The sequence below is a fragment of the Nesoenas mayeri genome (assembly GCF_963082525.1).
Source record: "Nesoenas mayeri genome assembly, chromosome: Z".
NCBI lineage: Eukaryota > Metazoa > Chordata > Aves > Columbiformes > Columbidae > Nesoenas > Nesoenas mayeri.
Window position 1 is genome coordinate 55,953,333 of NC_137542.1, and position 13,165 is coordinate 55,966,497.

Consider the following 13,165-nt stretch of genomic DNA (forward strand, 5'->3'; position numbering starts at 1 on the left):
GTAAGTCTATGTTGGAATAAAGTAAGTTCTGAATATCCATCTACTTAATGTCTCTATAAGACATTTCCCTCTAGTGATTTTTAATACATATGTGCATGGGAGTCATGAGATTTTTTTTCTACTTTGTAAGACTTTTTTTCTAATTGTTTGATTAGTTTTAAGAATGTTTTCTAATGAAGTGTTATAACTGGAAAATAAATCAGATATGGTATGAGATTACTTCACTGTGAAACTTGAGTGCCATCCTGCTAATGAAGTTTACAGAAGACAATTCATCTAAGAAATTAATTTGAAAGCAACAGAAAAGGGATAAAATCTTTGTGTCAGCTCTTAAAAGGGTGTTCTTAAGCAAACACATACTCATCTTTGTCTTAGGTGACTGGCAAAATACCCCCTTTCTATCATAGCTTGCTTCAAAATTAGATTAAAGACCTATTTTGCTGGTAGGATTGTCTCTTTATGATGGTTTTCCCCAGCATAATTATGATAAATGAAAGCTTAATATCTTCATATTCTCAAATGGCAAGCTTATATTTGTGCCTTTTTCTGAATGCGTGGCTGTCTAAAGACCCTAAGTTAATGCTAAAACATTGAGGAAGAGGGTTTTAAATGAAATCTTCAGTGACACATAGTTCCCTTGTGAAGCATCAAGCTATTTGGTCAGTGAAAAACAACCTAATTTAACTGAACAAGTTTCTCTAAAAAGTAAAAATCTGTTTAAAAAACAAATGTTGCATCTAAGTACCTTATTATAATAGTTTCTGACCTTTTTAGAATAAAGCTTTCTTATTCCTGTTTTTACTAGTAATATGAATGTTTTGCAGGAAGTATCTAGTGAAGGGTGACTATTATCTCTGTCAAAAAAAACCCCACCAAAACCACATGGAAATTGCTGTGAATGTAACTTCGATAAAACAAGATTGCACAAAGTTACTGCTGAAATAACATAATTGAATGGATTGATTGGATAATTGTCTGAATTGATGCTGATGACGGTTTGCAGTTCAGAATCAGTTGTACTGAAGTTAAGAGTGAACAGACATAAAAAAAGTGATTGGCAATTAGATGTAATTGAGCAAAGGTAAGAGTAGCAGCAAGAATTCTGCTCAAATTTGTTTTAGAAGCTGCTGCTGGTTTCCAGATTTATGTTTTTCACATATTTGAATGAAATGATAATAGTTTTCTAATTAGCTCAAGAATTTCAAGCATATGGGCTGAAATGGAAGAGGATCTGGGGCAATTTTCTAAGAAGCAGAAAAACAAACCATAATGCTGATGCCACATTGAAGCAAATAAAATTTTTGAATAAAATATTCAAAAAGAGAACTAAAACTAAACAAATAATATAGATTCTTAAGAAAATGAAGTTGTATACAGTAAAAAGTGGGAGTAAGACTTTGAACAAGACATTCATTGAGTGTCTAATTTTTTAAGTCAAATGGGCTTTAGCCCATTATGGTGTGATACATAGGGATCAAGGAAATGAACAGTAAAGACAACATAACCAACACAATGAAAATTAATGTACATAGTCTCCAATTCAGAGAGAATTTATGTAGGTATTTTAGAATTGTCTTGCAGTAGAAAGTACTAGTAGGACATACTGAATACTCAGGATGCATTTATGTTCAAGTGAGTTTGTGGCTTTGTTTTCTATTTTGAGAACAAACACGTTAAGAAGTTAATGTAAAAGCTAGCTGATAGATGTAGAATCACTTAATCTTGACAGGATGTACATCTATCCACTAGTAACAGTTTGATTTGATTCAGCTTACAGATCTGCTGCAGATAAGAGAAACTTCACACAAAAATGCCGTTGAACTGAAAGCTTTGGAAAAATATGTAGTATTCATTACAAATTTTGCTGACAAAGGACAATCATTGAGAACTGTTGAGGAAAAAGGGAAAAATACGTGAAATACAGCTGTGGTTTGTTTTTTTTGGTTTTAGGTACTTCAGAATTCCAGTGTACAGCCTACTGAATTGAATTAAAGAGAAGCCATAGGACTAGTATTTAAACTTATTAGAACAGCAGGAATATGGATTCAAAGGGATTACTGGAAGATATGCTTCTTTTGTTTCTTGAGTACAGTATTACTTTCTGCAGTAAAGCTACTTATTTTTTTCTTTTTATTTTATTTTATTTTTTTTTACTAACTTCAACACTGTGCAAGTGCTTTACATTGAAGTAAATACTCAGAAATTATTGCATCTGAATCCTCTGCTCCACACTCCTATTCATCTGTTTAATATATTACAGAACAATAAGGTTGAATAAATGCTTTTTGCACTTCAGCAAGTCCTAATACTATATATTATAAAATTATTCATCATGCTTGCAGGTCAGTTGGGATGAAAGTGGTTGCCCACATATGAGTCTTACTCTTGTGGTTGACATTCTCATCATCTTGTAGGAATGCTGTTGTCATTAGTTTCTTATGCTGGTATCTATCACCATTCCATGTGGGTGTCTGAAGTCATGATCTCAGAGTGATGTAGGTCTTCAGGTAATGCACCAATCTCATGGTGGTCTTGGAAAAATAAGGCAAGGTTTGAGCCATGTTACGTATCGTTAACTATGATTTATAGGCTTGGTTATGGAGATATAATGTGAGGAGTAGAATACTATGGTAACAGGCAGACACTAACCTGTACTGCTGAGTAAAGAGATTTCCACATTCAGAAACCGCTTTTGTGTGCCTGTGTGTGTAGATGACTTCATGTCTAAGTTAGGCTTTGTTATTGCAGAATGTGTACTCTCTGAACACAACAGTCATTAAGGGCTGTTTCCATGCTGAATTACAGGGATTGTTTCTGTAATTATGTCATGTGCACTGCAACTGTATTTGTTAGATTCCAGTCTTTTATTAAAAAGTGCAATCCAGGAGTTTTTTAATAATACTTGCTTATTTATTGTGTTTAATTCTCAATGTGTTTGTCCTTCAGTGTATTCTCTTATGTTTTTACAGAGTATGGGGTTTACAGGGAGGAAGGGAGGGGGAAGGACACAGTCAAAATAAATTAATCTACTTCTAATAGACTTACTTAGATAGTTCAGATGAATCATCCTCTACATGTGTTTCTCTACATGAGCTATGGAATGAGCCTGGGTGACTATCTGAGATTAGACAAGTAACTTTTAAACTAGAAGAAGCTAGGTGAGATGAAGCTGCCCCTAGTTATTGAGACAATGGTGGTTGTCTGGGTAATCTCAGAAGACTTAAATTTGTTATCCATTTTCCTTATTCCTCTTGATTTTCTGTCATAGGTCCTGATGTCTTTACATGAAATGTTCCCAGCAGTGCATGCAGCAGAAATGGCGGTCCAGCGAAACCCGCGTTCCTGGGATGCCTGGCAGACTTTGGGACGTGCCCAGCTTGGATTAGGAGAGATAGCACTGGTATGAAAACTGACAACATTAATATCCTAAACTTTTAAGCCTCATCCTCTGGATTCTGTGTGAGACCATGAAAATACAGAAATACCAAGGCAGCTTAATAGCCGTATATAACCTGAAAGTAGCCAAGGAGAAGGTGATTCTTATTTATCTGCAGTATTTCCTCCACTTCGGTTTTCACAAAGGCTTTGTCTGTGATTTTTTTTTTTTTTTTTATTATTTTTTTTTTTATTTTTATTTTTTTGTGTTGAACTTGTGGAAGCCTTTTATGTCTTATGGTATATTTACATGGTGGCTTTATGCAGCAGAATGATTGAGTTGACATAAGTGCACGTATTACATTCTGGGTCCTGTACTACTACAGCACAGCTCACCATAGTTTAAAGATGAAGGTACTGTGAAGTCCCAGTTGATATTCAGGCTGGGTTTTATACACGGCTGCTAATAAAATTGTAGTATCCTGATTTCCCTGTCTCCTCCTCTCCTGCTTCAGGTGCAGTGAATCACAAGTGCTCATTCATGCTTTCCTCTGGCTCCTTGATCCCGTGTGGTGGTTGAAGTTTCTTTTCTTAGTAAGACAGCAAAAAGGCTGAAATGCTTTGCAGAAGCTGGAATGCACCTTTTCCCCAGCCGCAGCTGCGTGCCATGGTACTGTCTTGGCTACATAACATGATACAAAGGGAGACTCTTCCCTGTGTCTGATCACCCTCTGCCTGTAGGCTATGCACCTCTGAATAACAAAACATATATAGTGTAGTAGTGTTCTGCTAGTTAGTATGGAAACATAGTGAGTGAACTTTTTAATTCAGACGTATTCGCAGAAGTACGCTAAAAAAATCATTCATCAGGAGCTTTCAGATAAAAAATAGATACTAGTTTTATTTCTAATAGAAGTAGCTGTGTGCTGGTTTGATACAAATAACTTTGTTAGTCACTAATTAGTGTTTTTGCAAAGTTACAATGTTTGGACTGAAAATTTAAAAAAAAAAATTATGATTCTTTTGAGAGAGGCAAACAGATCATGCAAAACCAGTTTCTATTTAAAATGTAGTAAGGTGCGATATCAATAACAAACACACAAAAAGAGATGATACGAATAACTAAGACAAAAGCTGTGTGTTGCAGATGTGTATTGTGCTACCTTAGGTTGTTGCAGTATTGTAATATGAAACACTTAATGTAAATCTATGCATCTCTGCATCACAGAACTGGTCACATTCCATGGCTTTTGTGGTGTAGAAGGTAAGATTAGACGGTCTGTCCTGTCAGGATCAACAATCTGTGAATCTTCTATTTCCTTTTAAGTGTCTGAAATTGTTGCTCTAATTTGTATCTGAGATTTCTAAATGCATTAGTCTCAGAAATTTTAAAATTTTGTTTCCTGAAAGAATCTGAGATAACTGATGCTGCTTATTCTATAAAAAAGCTACAGTTCCTGTAATGTGGATTTTAGATATTGATATACACATACTAGTTGTACCACCAGGTCTGCTCACTGGATGCTACAGGATTTGTCTACGTTGACAAGTCACATCACACCAATAGCAGTGGATATCTTGAGATGCTAGTACTGTGGACGCAATGTTCACATTATACTAATTTTCTTTTACTTCAGAGTAGCTCTTCAGGTGCTCTCTTTGAGTTTATTATTGAGGTTAATCAGAAAGTAATGTAGCTTATGTAGTCTGAGACTGTTCCATGATGCAAACCAAAACATTTTAAGTGGGAAAAATCAGAGATTTGCATCAAAGCACCTTATTCATCTGAAACTTCTGGACTTTTCTAAAGCCTTTGACATGGTCCCCCACAACATCCTTTTCTGTAAATTGGAGAGATATGGATTTGATGGACTGCTCAGTGGACAAGGAACTGGCTAGATGGTGATACCCAAAGAGTAGCGGTCAATGCACAATTTCCCTTATTTAATTTTAAATGTTTATTTTTTACAAATGATGTTTACTGTATTGGTGATGACAACTTAAGCAGTAACAATTTCACAGTGATATTTCATTAGTACGGTTCTTGCTATGAGTGACAAGTGGTGTTCCTATGGGGTTGGTATTGGGACCAGCACTGTTTTAACATCCTTGTTGGTGACATGGACAGTGGGAGTGAGCGCACCCTCAGCAAGTTTGCCAATGACATCAAACTGTGTGGTGTGGCTGACAAGCTGGAGGGAGCAGATGCCATCAAGGGGGACCTGGAGAGGCTTGAGAACTGGGCTTCAACAGGGCCAATTGCAAGGTCCCGCACATGGGTCAGGGCAATCCCAAGCACAAATACAGGCTGGGTGGAGAGATTGAGAGCAGCCTTGAGGAGAAGAACTTGGGGCCGTTGGTTGAGAAGCTCAATATGACCCAGCAATGTGTGCTTGTAGCCCAGAAAGACAGCCGTATCCCATCATGTCTGGTTTAAAGCTCTCTCAATGAGCTCCACTATCTCATGAGCAAAGACCCTCTTCAGTCTTTCAGAAAGGTGAAACCCTTCTGGTGTCAGCAAACCTGGTGCCATCTAGGCCATCCCATTACCAAAAATGCAGAGTTCTGGTGGTGACCTCAGGCACAGAGCCATGTATTAATAGAGTGTGTCCATGTGCTTCTTCTAATGTCACTGCCTGCAACTGGAAGGAGAGACAGGAAAATGACCTGTGCTCCCGATTCCCTTACCAGCTGTCCCAAGGCTCTGAAGTGCCTTTTGATGGCACTTGGACTACGGGTTAGAACAAGGTCACCACCCACATGAAAGACCAGTAACGGGTAATAGTGCGAGGACCGTAGGAGGCTGTGAAATTTCCTGGTGATGTCCTTAACCTGGGGCTCTGGAGGGGCTTGATCTTGGTTTTTTTTTTTCTGGTTCCTGTCTCAGAGAGGCCAGAGGTCTCACTGGTCACACCAACCTGTCTCCTTCTCAGAGTCCCTGATGCTTCATAACATGTCTCCTTCCTCTCTTACCAGGCTCAACATATTGTCCACCTTGTCACATCTCACACACCGGTTGTCTTGTTGATATGGATTTGTAATACTGTTTTCCTACCTGTCGCAAAGGCTTCTGTAAATCATCACATTAGTTTAGACACTAGGTGGCCGTTTCCATAAGGGACTAAACAGTCATAAACATGAAATACACATGTGCCTGTGTTTACATACATGTAAGCTGAGTATGTAAGGTCAATCTTGACCTTGTCACTGTTGATGGAACTATAAATGCAAAACAGTTGTAGTTCTTGGTCTAGCATTTTCCCAGTATTGTAGCAATCGCTTCTTATTGCCAAAGGATTAGATGATCACATTTTTTTATACTTAACAACTTCTACGTTTGAGTATTTGTATTTGTGGAACTTCCCAATTGAGCTAAAAGACAGAACAAGCAGCATCAATGATACTTACTTGTATTAATATTACATGATCTATAAGATTATAGAATTTCTTTCATAGAGCAACTCTCCAAGTTGGGAGTTTATCTGTCTGCTTTTCCCTATTTAAGTCAGTGTGTTTGCAACTGCAAACCTGTTACAGAAACTGCTTATCCCAGGGCTAGGATTACTTGTAGCATTACGATTGTGTGTATTCAAATCCCAGTCATCCCTCTTTGTATTTCTTCAAACCATGTTTGTCTGCTTTTGTCTTCTTGTACATCTGATGATGGATAAGAGAAAAGTGGGATACAAAATCACTTTTTTGAATGATGTACTTTCTATTTTTGTTAATTTCTGTGATGAAATACGTAGGCTTTAAAGTGTTCATTCCTTGTTTCTTCCTTATTCTGTTTATAGGCAATCCGAAGTTTCCAGGTATCCTTACACATCTTTCCGATGAACCCTGAAGTATGGAAAGAGGACCTTTCCTGGGCGAGAAAACTGCAGGAACAGCAGAAGGCAACAAAGACCGAGGAAGTGCAAGCACTGGCAAAAGGAAAAGCACTTGCCCAAGAATCAATCCCAGACTATGACTTTGAAAGTGATGAAATTGTGGCAGTCTGTGCTGCCATTGCAGAGAAGGAGAAAGCTCTTTCAGCAGCTAAAACAGTGGTCATTGTGTCTGCTTCAGGTGCAGTAGAGACTGTTATTGAGAAGGAGAATTGTCCTGCAACTCCTGATGAAACCCTTTTCATCAGAGCCCGATAGGGCAGCCTCATGGGTTGCCATATTGCTGTAAGGGCTAGTGTTATTTATTGTACTGGGTTTGCTTTGTTCTTGTTTTTTTAAGCAGTGAGAGAACCTACATGTGTTAAAGAATTTGAGTTATTTTTCCTTTGAAAAGCAATGAACAGCGTTGTTGATACATCTGTATTACTGGAGAAGAAAGCCAAGAGTTGATTCTAAAAATATTATGAACAAATGTAATGTTAAAATGCTTAACTGCATTCTGACATCTGCTTTTATCTTTATGTACTTCATAATTTTACAAGGTAATGTCAACATTTTCCCAGTAATTAATAAGCTTTTATTTAAACCTTAAAAGAAAAAGGAAGTTTTTAAAAATCTATCTCAATCATTATTCACTAATATTGTTTTCTTCCAGTTGAAGTGTCAGATGTTCTCTGTTATCAGAAGTCTTTATGTTTTGCATGTACGGGATTTTTTTGATCTGGTTGAATAAAATCCTGACTACTGTGCTGCTTGGTTATGCCTGTGTGTTCTTTTAGTTTTAACAAGAAAAAGGGTTGCTGTTAATCACTTCAGAATGATGCTCATTTCATCAGTTGGCTGCTTCTTTCTCTGCTGAATATGTCAAGGTGTTGTAGGCAAAGAAAAAAAAGGACATCTCAAGAATAATCCAAATAAGAGAGACCCAAAGGAGAAGGCCTTTGTTATTAAAAACAGGTTATAGTTTTTATCTCTTATATCGGTTTTATCTTTGCAATCAGGAAATTTATTCTTACTGTTCTCCATAATCACTAGCGGCAGTTGCCATGTGTTTGTCTTCCACATGAAGCATATATTAAAATGCTGAAGTGTTGCAATGTTGTTAAAGAGGAAATCTCAGCAACAAGAGTAGTTTAGGCAGATTGATTTTGCTTAATTTAAAATCCACAATTAAACATTTTAAATATAGTTTTTCTCTTTGAATCCTTTTATATGCGGGGGAAAGAAATACAGAGCTTCAGAGGGCCATTCCTATGCCTTGCAATAGATAAGTATCTTGAAATGAGGTGAATCAGCCTACCAACGGTGCCTAATAATTTCCATTGACTACAAAAGAAGCTGAAGGTGACTGGCTGGCAGTGAACTTCCAATACTGAAACCGGGCAGATGAATTCCACTCTTATAGATGGAGATAAGTATCTCTAAAGCGTTAAACATAGGTGATACTGAGAATAAATCCTTTCTCACAATACAGGACGGTGTAAAAGTGTGGATCATATATCACAACAGTGACTGTAATTTGATAATGTCGTAATGTCATTGGATTTGAGAAGTAGTCATGGAGGGGAAAAAAGCAAATCTACTGATTTACTCTTCTTGTTCCCAGAAGCTGAATATTTGTTGGTGCTGGAGATCACGATTGTAGGGGTGCCATTGGAAACTCAACTCGGTCACACATGGTAGGTGTCCCCGAGATCCTAAAATGAAAGGGAAAGAGGTAAAACGTAGTGTTGAGGGCAAGTGCTTGCTTAATTTATATTGAGGTCATGTAATAGCTATAAAACTATAAGAAGCACAATTGTGACTGGGACACAGGAAACAGAGCATGTGGGCTTGGTTGACTGGCAGGTTACAGACACCAGGTGTTTACTGTAGGCCATTACCATGTTAACATCATGTTCTCACATGGATTTGAGTCTGTGGCCTGTGGTATCTCCAGAGAGGGCTATTTCAGAAGCAGGAGGAGCTTCTGAGCATGGATCCTGCCAGATAGGCACCCCAGGCCCTTTGCCTCACAGGCGTGCAGAGTTCCTCTTCGAGCATCAAGATCATGGCGCCGCAGCCTGGCATCCTGGCTTTCTGTGATCCGCTGCAGCGGGAGGTGGCCTACGAGCTGTGGCCCGAGTGACACCGGGTCAGTGTGCACCGCAAGTGTGCCGCCTTCCTGGAGCAGTGCGCACACCAATGCAAGAGCTGCAGCCAGGGGAACTTTGTTCCCTTGCACCGCTTCGGCGTCACCAGCACCCAGGATGGAGGGAGCTGTCAGGGCCCTGCTGACTTAGGCAACTCAGGCACCTGGGCAGCCTTGGTGCTGGCAGGGGAAGAGCTGCAGAGGAACAGGATCCACATCACTGAGGGTGTGCTGTGCACCATGCTCTGCAGCATGGGCTCTCCAAGAGGCCGGGGGTGTGTGCTGGGGATTGGTAGCAGTAGATCTGCTAGGGTTGAGCCCAGGAGGGGAGAACAACCTCAGCAGCCTGTCCTTGGTATATCGGCATTGCCGTTAACATTGCCGTCTCTTTGAAACTACATGAGGACTTGAAACATTATGGTGCCCAGTGCTTGGCATCCCAGCCCTTTCGGTGACACAAGTCCTCCTTTCCAAGGCACTTCTCTTTCTTGGCCAACATGGTAGAGCTGTTTGCTATCCAGCAGCGCACATGGCCTTCTTTCACCTATCCCAAACTTCTCTGGCTTTGGCCTCCTGTGTTTCCAAGGCCGTTGGGCTTCTTTATGCTTGAAGCTGTCCTAGTGTGTCAGTTTGAATTTTGCCTGGAGAAACGTGCAGGGGAACAGCAGGTACACAGGGAGCACACCCTGGCCCTCCATGCCAGGCTGCTTCTCTACGTCTCCTGTCTTCTCACCAAATAATGGACTTGGGTTCTCTTTTTCCCTTCTTCTAGCATATTTGGCATGGGTCTTACCAAGAAGAGGTCAGAGTACGGCCCCTTGCTGGGTAGATGGAGAACATCTCGCTCTTCTCTACCCCAATTTCTTTTCCCTGCTGAAGCAAGTCAAGTAATCCCTTCCAGTGCTGTGCTGAATCCGTGTGGGGAATTGTGTGGGGCCAGTTGAACCTCTGTGGCTCTGGAAGTGGAGCAGGGTAGGACAAGAAGAGGGCAGGGGAGCTGTGCTGTGGGGCAGGCAGGCCCCTGCCATGCTGAGGAAGGCAGAGGTGCAAAAGCTGACATGAGTGGGTGGGAAGGAGGCCTGGGTGTAGGCAGATGGGGATGTGGTGGCAGGGTGGGAAGCTGTGAGGGCGAAAAATCATATACTACACACAATCCCTCAAATCTCCCACAATTCCTCCTTTTTGTTTTTGTACCAGCCAGGCCTTGTTTACAACGTGCTGAATCATCTTTGAAATGCACTGCAGCCTACAACATATGATTAACAACGATTACAGTTACATATAACGTAGCTAAGCCTTACATAATAAGATCAAACAACTACCCACCTATTTCAAAGCTTTTAAACATTTGTCAAACCTTAATTCTACTATGGCAATCTTATTACTGCGCTGTTTTGGTTTGTCTAAAGTACTATGAATAGATCCAGAATAATTAAACAAGTTAATACAACATCTTTCTCTTAAATTCATCACAACCATGTCCTTACGATAACAAAAATCTATAGCAACACAATTTTGAAGTGTAACATGCCTAATACCATCAACATCTACTATTAATAGAGTTAGTATCTCAGAAGTTAGATTAGCCTGTTTGAAAGACCAATAGCTTAACTTCGATATGTCTCCTAAAGCTTTACCAGCTGCTAGACTAGAGAGAAAGAGTGCAGTACATACTATGGTAGGAATGTCTCATAATCTTACCTCATTTTTGCATTGATTATCTAAGTGTAATATCACCCTTTTGGACTGTTTGTTCAATTTGCCATTCCTCTGTAGAAGGTACACCACCTGCTTGCTAATAGGCTTCTAGACCACCAGGTCTGTGAGCATTCTGTAGCACTGAATTAGGATCTATGGTTTACATCTGAAACAGTTCTCACAACTTATCTCCCTCCTGTCCATCTGCATTCGTTAAATCTTTGTTGTCTTTATTCAGCCATGGCTTGACCCATTTCACAGGAATCCACTTCGATCCTTGGCCTGTAATGACACAAGCATACCTTTTTCCCTAGGTTATCAATTGATGTGGCCTTTTCCATTGACCAATAATTAGTGATTTGACCATAACTAACGTAGGTTCTTTCTGATTTAGCATGTTATTTGGGTCATACTTGCAAAGTGTTTCATCACAGGGCAAATTTGGGCTGCACCCCATTCATCACATACAATGCTTTTGACAATTGGTTTTGTGGTGTTTTCCCTACTTCTCCCCCATTTCTGTTTAAAAAACCAAACCAAACAAACAAACAGTTCAGAATCAGATACATGCATTGGACCTTGACTACATACTCAGAATCACAAAATCAGATTTAGAGGTTCTCCTTAAAAAGCTCTAAGTAACATAAAGCTGCACCAAGTTCTGCTAATTGGGTTGAACTTTCAGTAATTTTTACAGAATGATGCCAATTGTTATCTTCACGTCAAACCACTTCAGCTTTATGAGACTTCCAGAACAAAAACTGTGCAAATATGTAGATCAGACCAGACACAAGTATGATCTGTGACCTGAAGTTCTGCAGGTTCTGCAGCAATTTACATTTAGGCATGCCAAAAGCTGTGCTGTTAAGAAACCAGCTAGTGCAATTTACAAGGACATAGACTGCAAAAATAAAAAAATCAAAATTAAATTTCACAATGGTATATATATATATGACAAAAGGATCATGTCCTATTAAGACTTAAATTCATCCCCTGCTTTCTTGATCAGAGTAACAATCGGTGTATTAGTCTGCTAGCAATCTCATCATACTGTCCCACAGTAGCCACAAGTTGTTTCTATGTTGTAGCTATAAAATAGACAAATCTGCAAGTCCAATCGAATGCAGTCAGCCTGTAAGGTTGTCATAAATTTATTTCTCAAAATTTCTAACTCCCTTTTGGCTGTCATATTTACTGGATATTGTTTTCCCTTACCAGATCAAAGTTCTGTTTTAGTTCTATCAGTGTACTATTTGCTTTATCGAAACATTGGCTGTTAATACTAGTGGAAATACAGCATTTGAAATTTCCTTCGAGATTTCTTACTTGCAGCAAGCAGACCTGCACCATCCAAGCAGCTTCTTGTAGGACATGCAATTGAACAATTCTCAGGAAAATGTTATTTGAGCTTACAACTTACTTAACAAATTTTGACCCAAGAGAGTATAGGACTTTCTGGCAACTGCAAGAATTCATGTGTTAAAACCTTGTTCCAAATTTGGCATTCTATTGGTCTCAAAACCAGTCTTTCTTTCATTCTCTCCCATGACCTCAAAAACTAACACAGTAAATTTACTGAGAAGTCTCTTACAGACCAGTTACCACAGAATAAGTCTATTACAAAAAAAAAAGGTTAATTTCCCAGCTTCATTAGAACTATGGACCCACTGGTGATGCCTTTAAATTTCACCCTTAGACTCCTTCATGCAGTATTACAGTTCTCTAGTAGTAACATTGCGGGGGGGGGGGGGGGGGGGGGGAAGAAAGCCTCCCTCTCGCCCCCATCTGAGATGGCAGGATCTCCAGCCCAGCACAAAATCAAATCAGTTCGAACTCCATATCAAACCAACCTGGCTCCACTCCACACTCAAATTAGCACCAGTCTGACCCAGAGAAGCACTGAGCACTCTGACCCCCAAAAGCTGACCAGTGTGAAAAGACCGACTTCAGCAAGGAGGTAAAATGATGAGCTCTCTACCCAGATGTGTCAGAACCTAGGAGACAAGATGGAAGCAAAAATAAACAACACTAACAACCCCTGATTCAAAGCCAAGAAGCAATGCAGTGCCACAAC

General features: G+C 39.5%; 1 protein-coding gene across 3 annotated transcripts in view; it reads left to right on the plus strand.

Moving 5' to 3' along the window:
- Positions 1 to 8,011, plus strand: part of TTC33 (tetratricopeptide repeat domain 33) — a 35,254-nt gene extending 27,243 nt beyond the window's left edge. For all 3 annotated transcript variants that reach the window (XM_080362653.1, XM_080362655.1, XM_080362654.1), the window contains exons 4-5: positions 3,269 to 3,400; positions 7,170 to 8,011. In XM_080362653.1, the coding sequence (XP_080218779.1) occupies positions 3,269 to 3,400; positions 7,170 to 7,520 (483 nt within the window). In that variant the 3' untranslated portion in view covers positions 7,521 to 8,011. The remainder of the gene's footprint in view (positions 1 to 3,268; positions 3,401 to 7,169) is intronic.
- Positions 8,012 to 13,165: the final 5,154 nt, after the last annotated feature.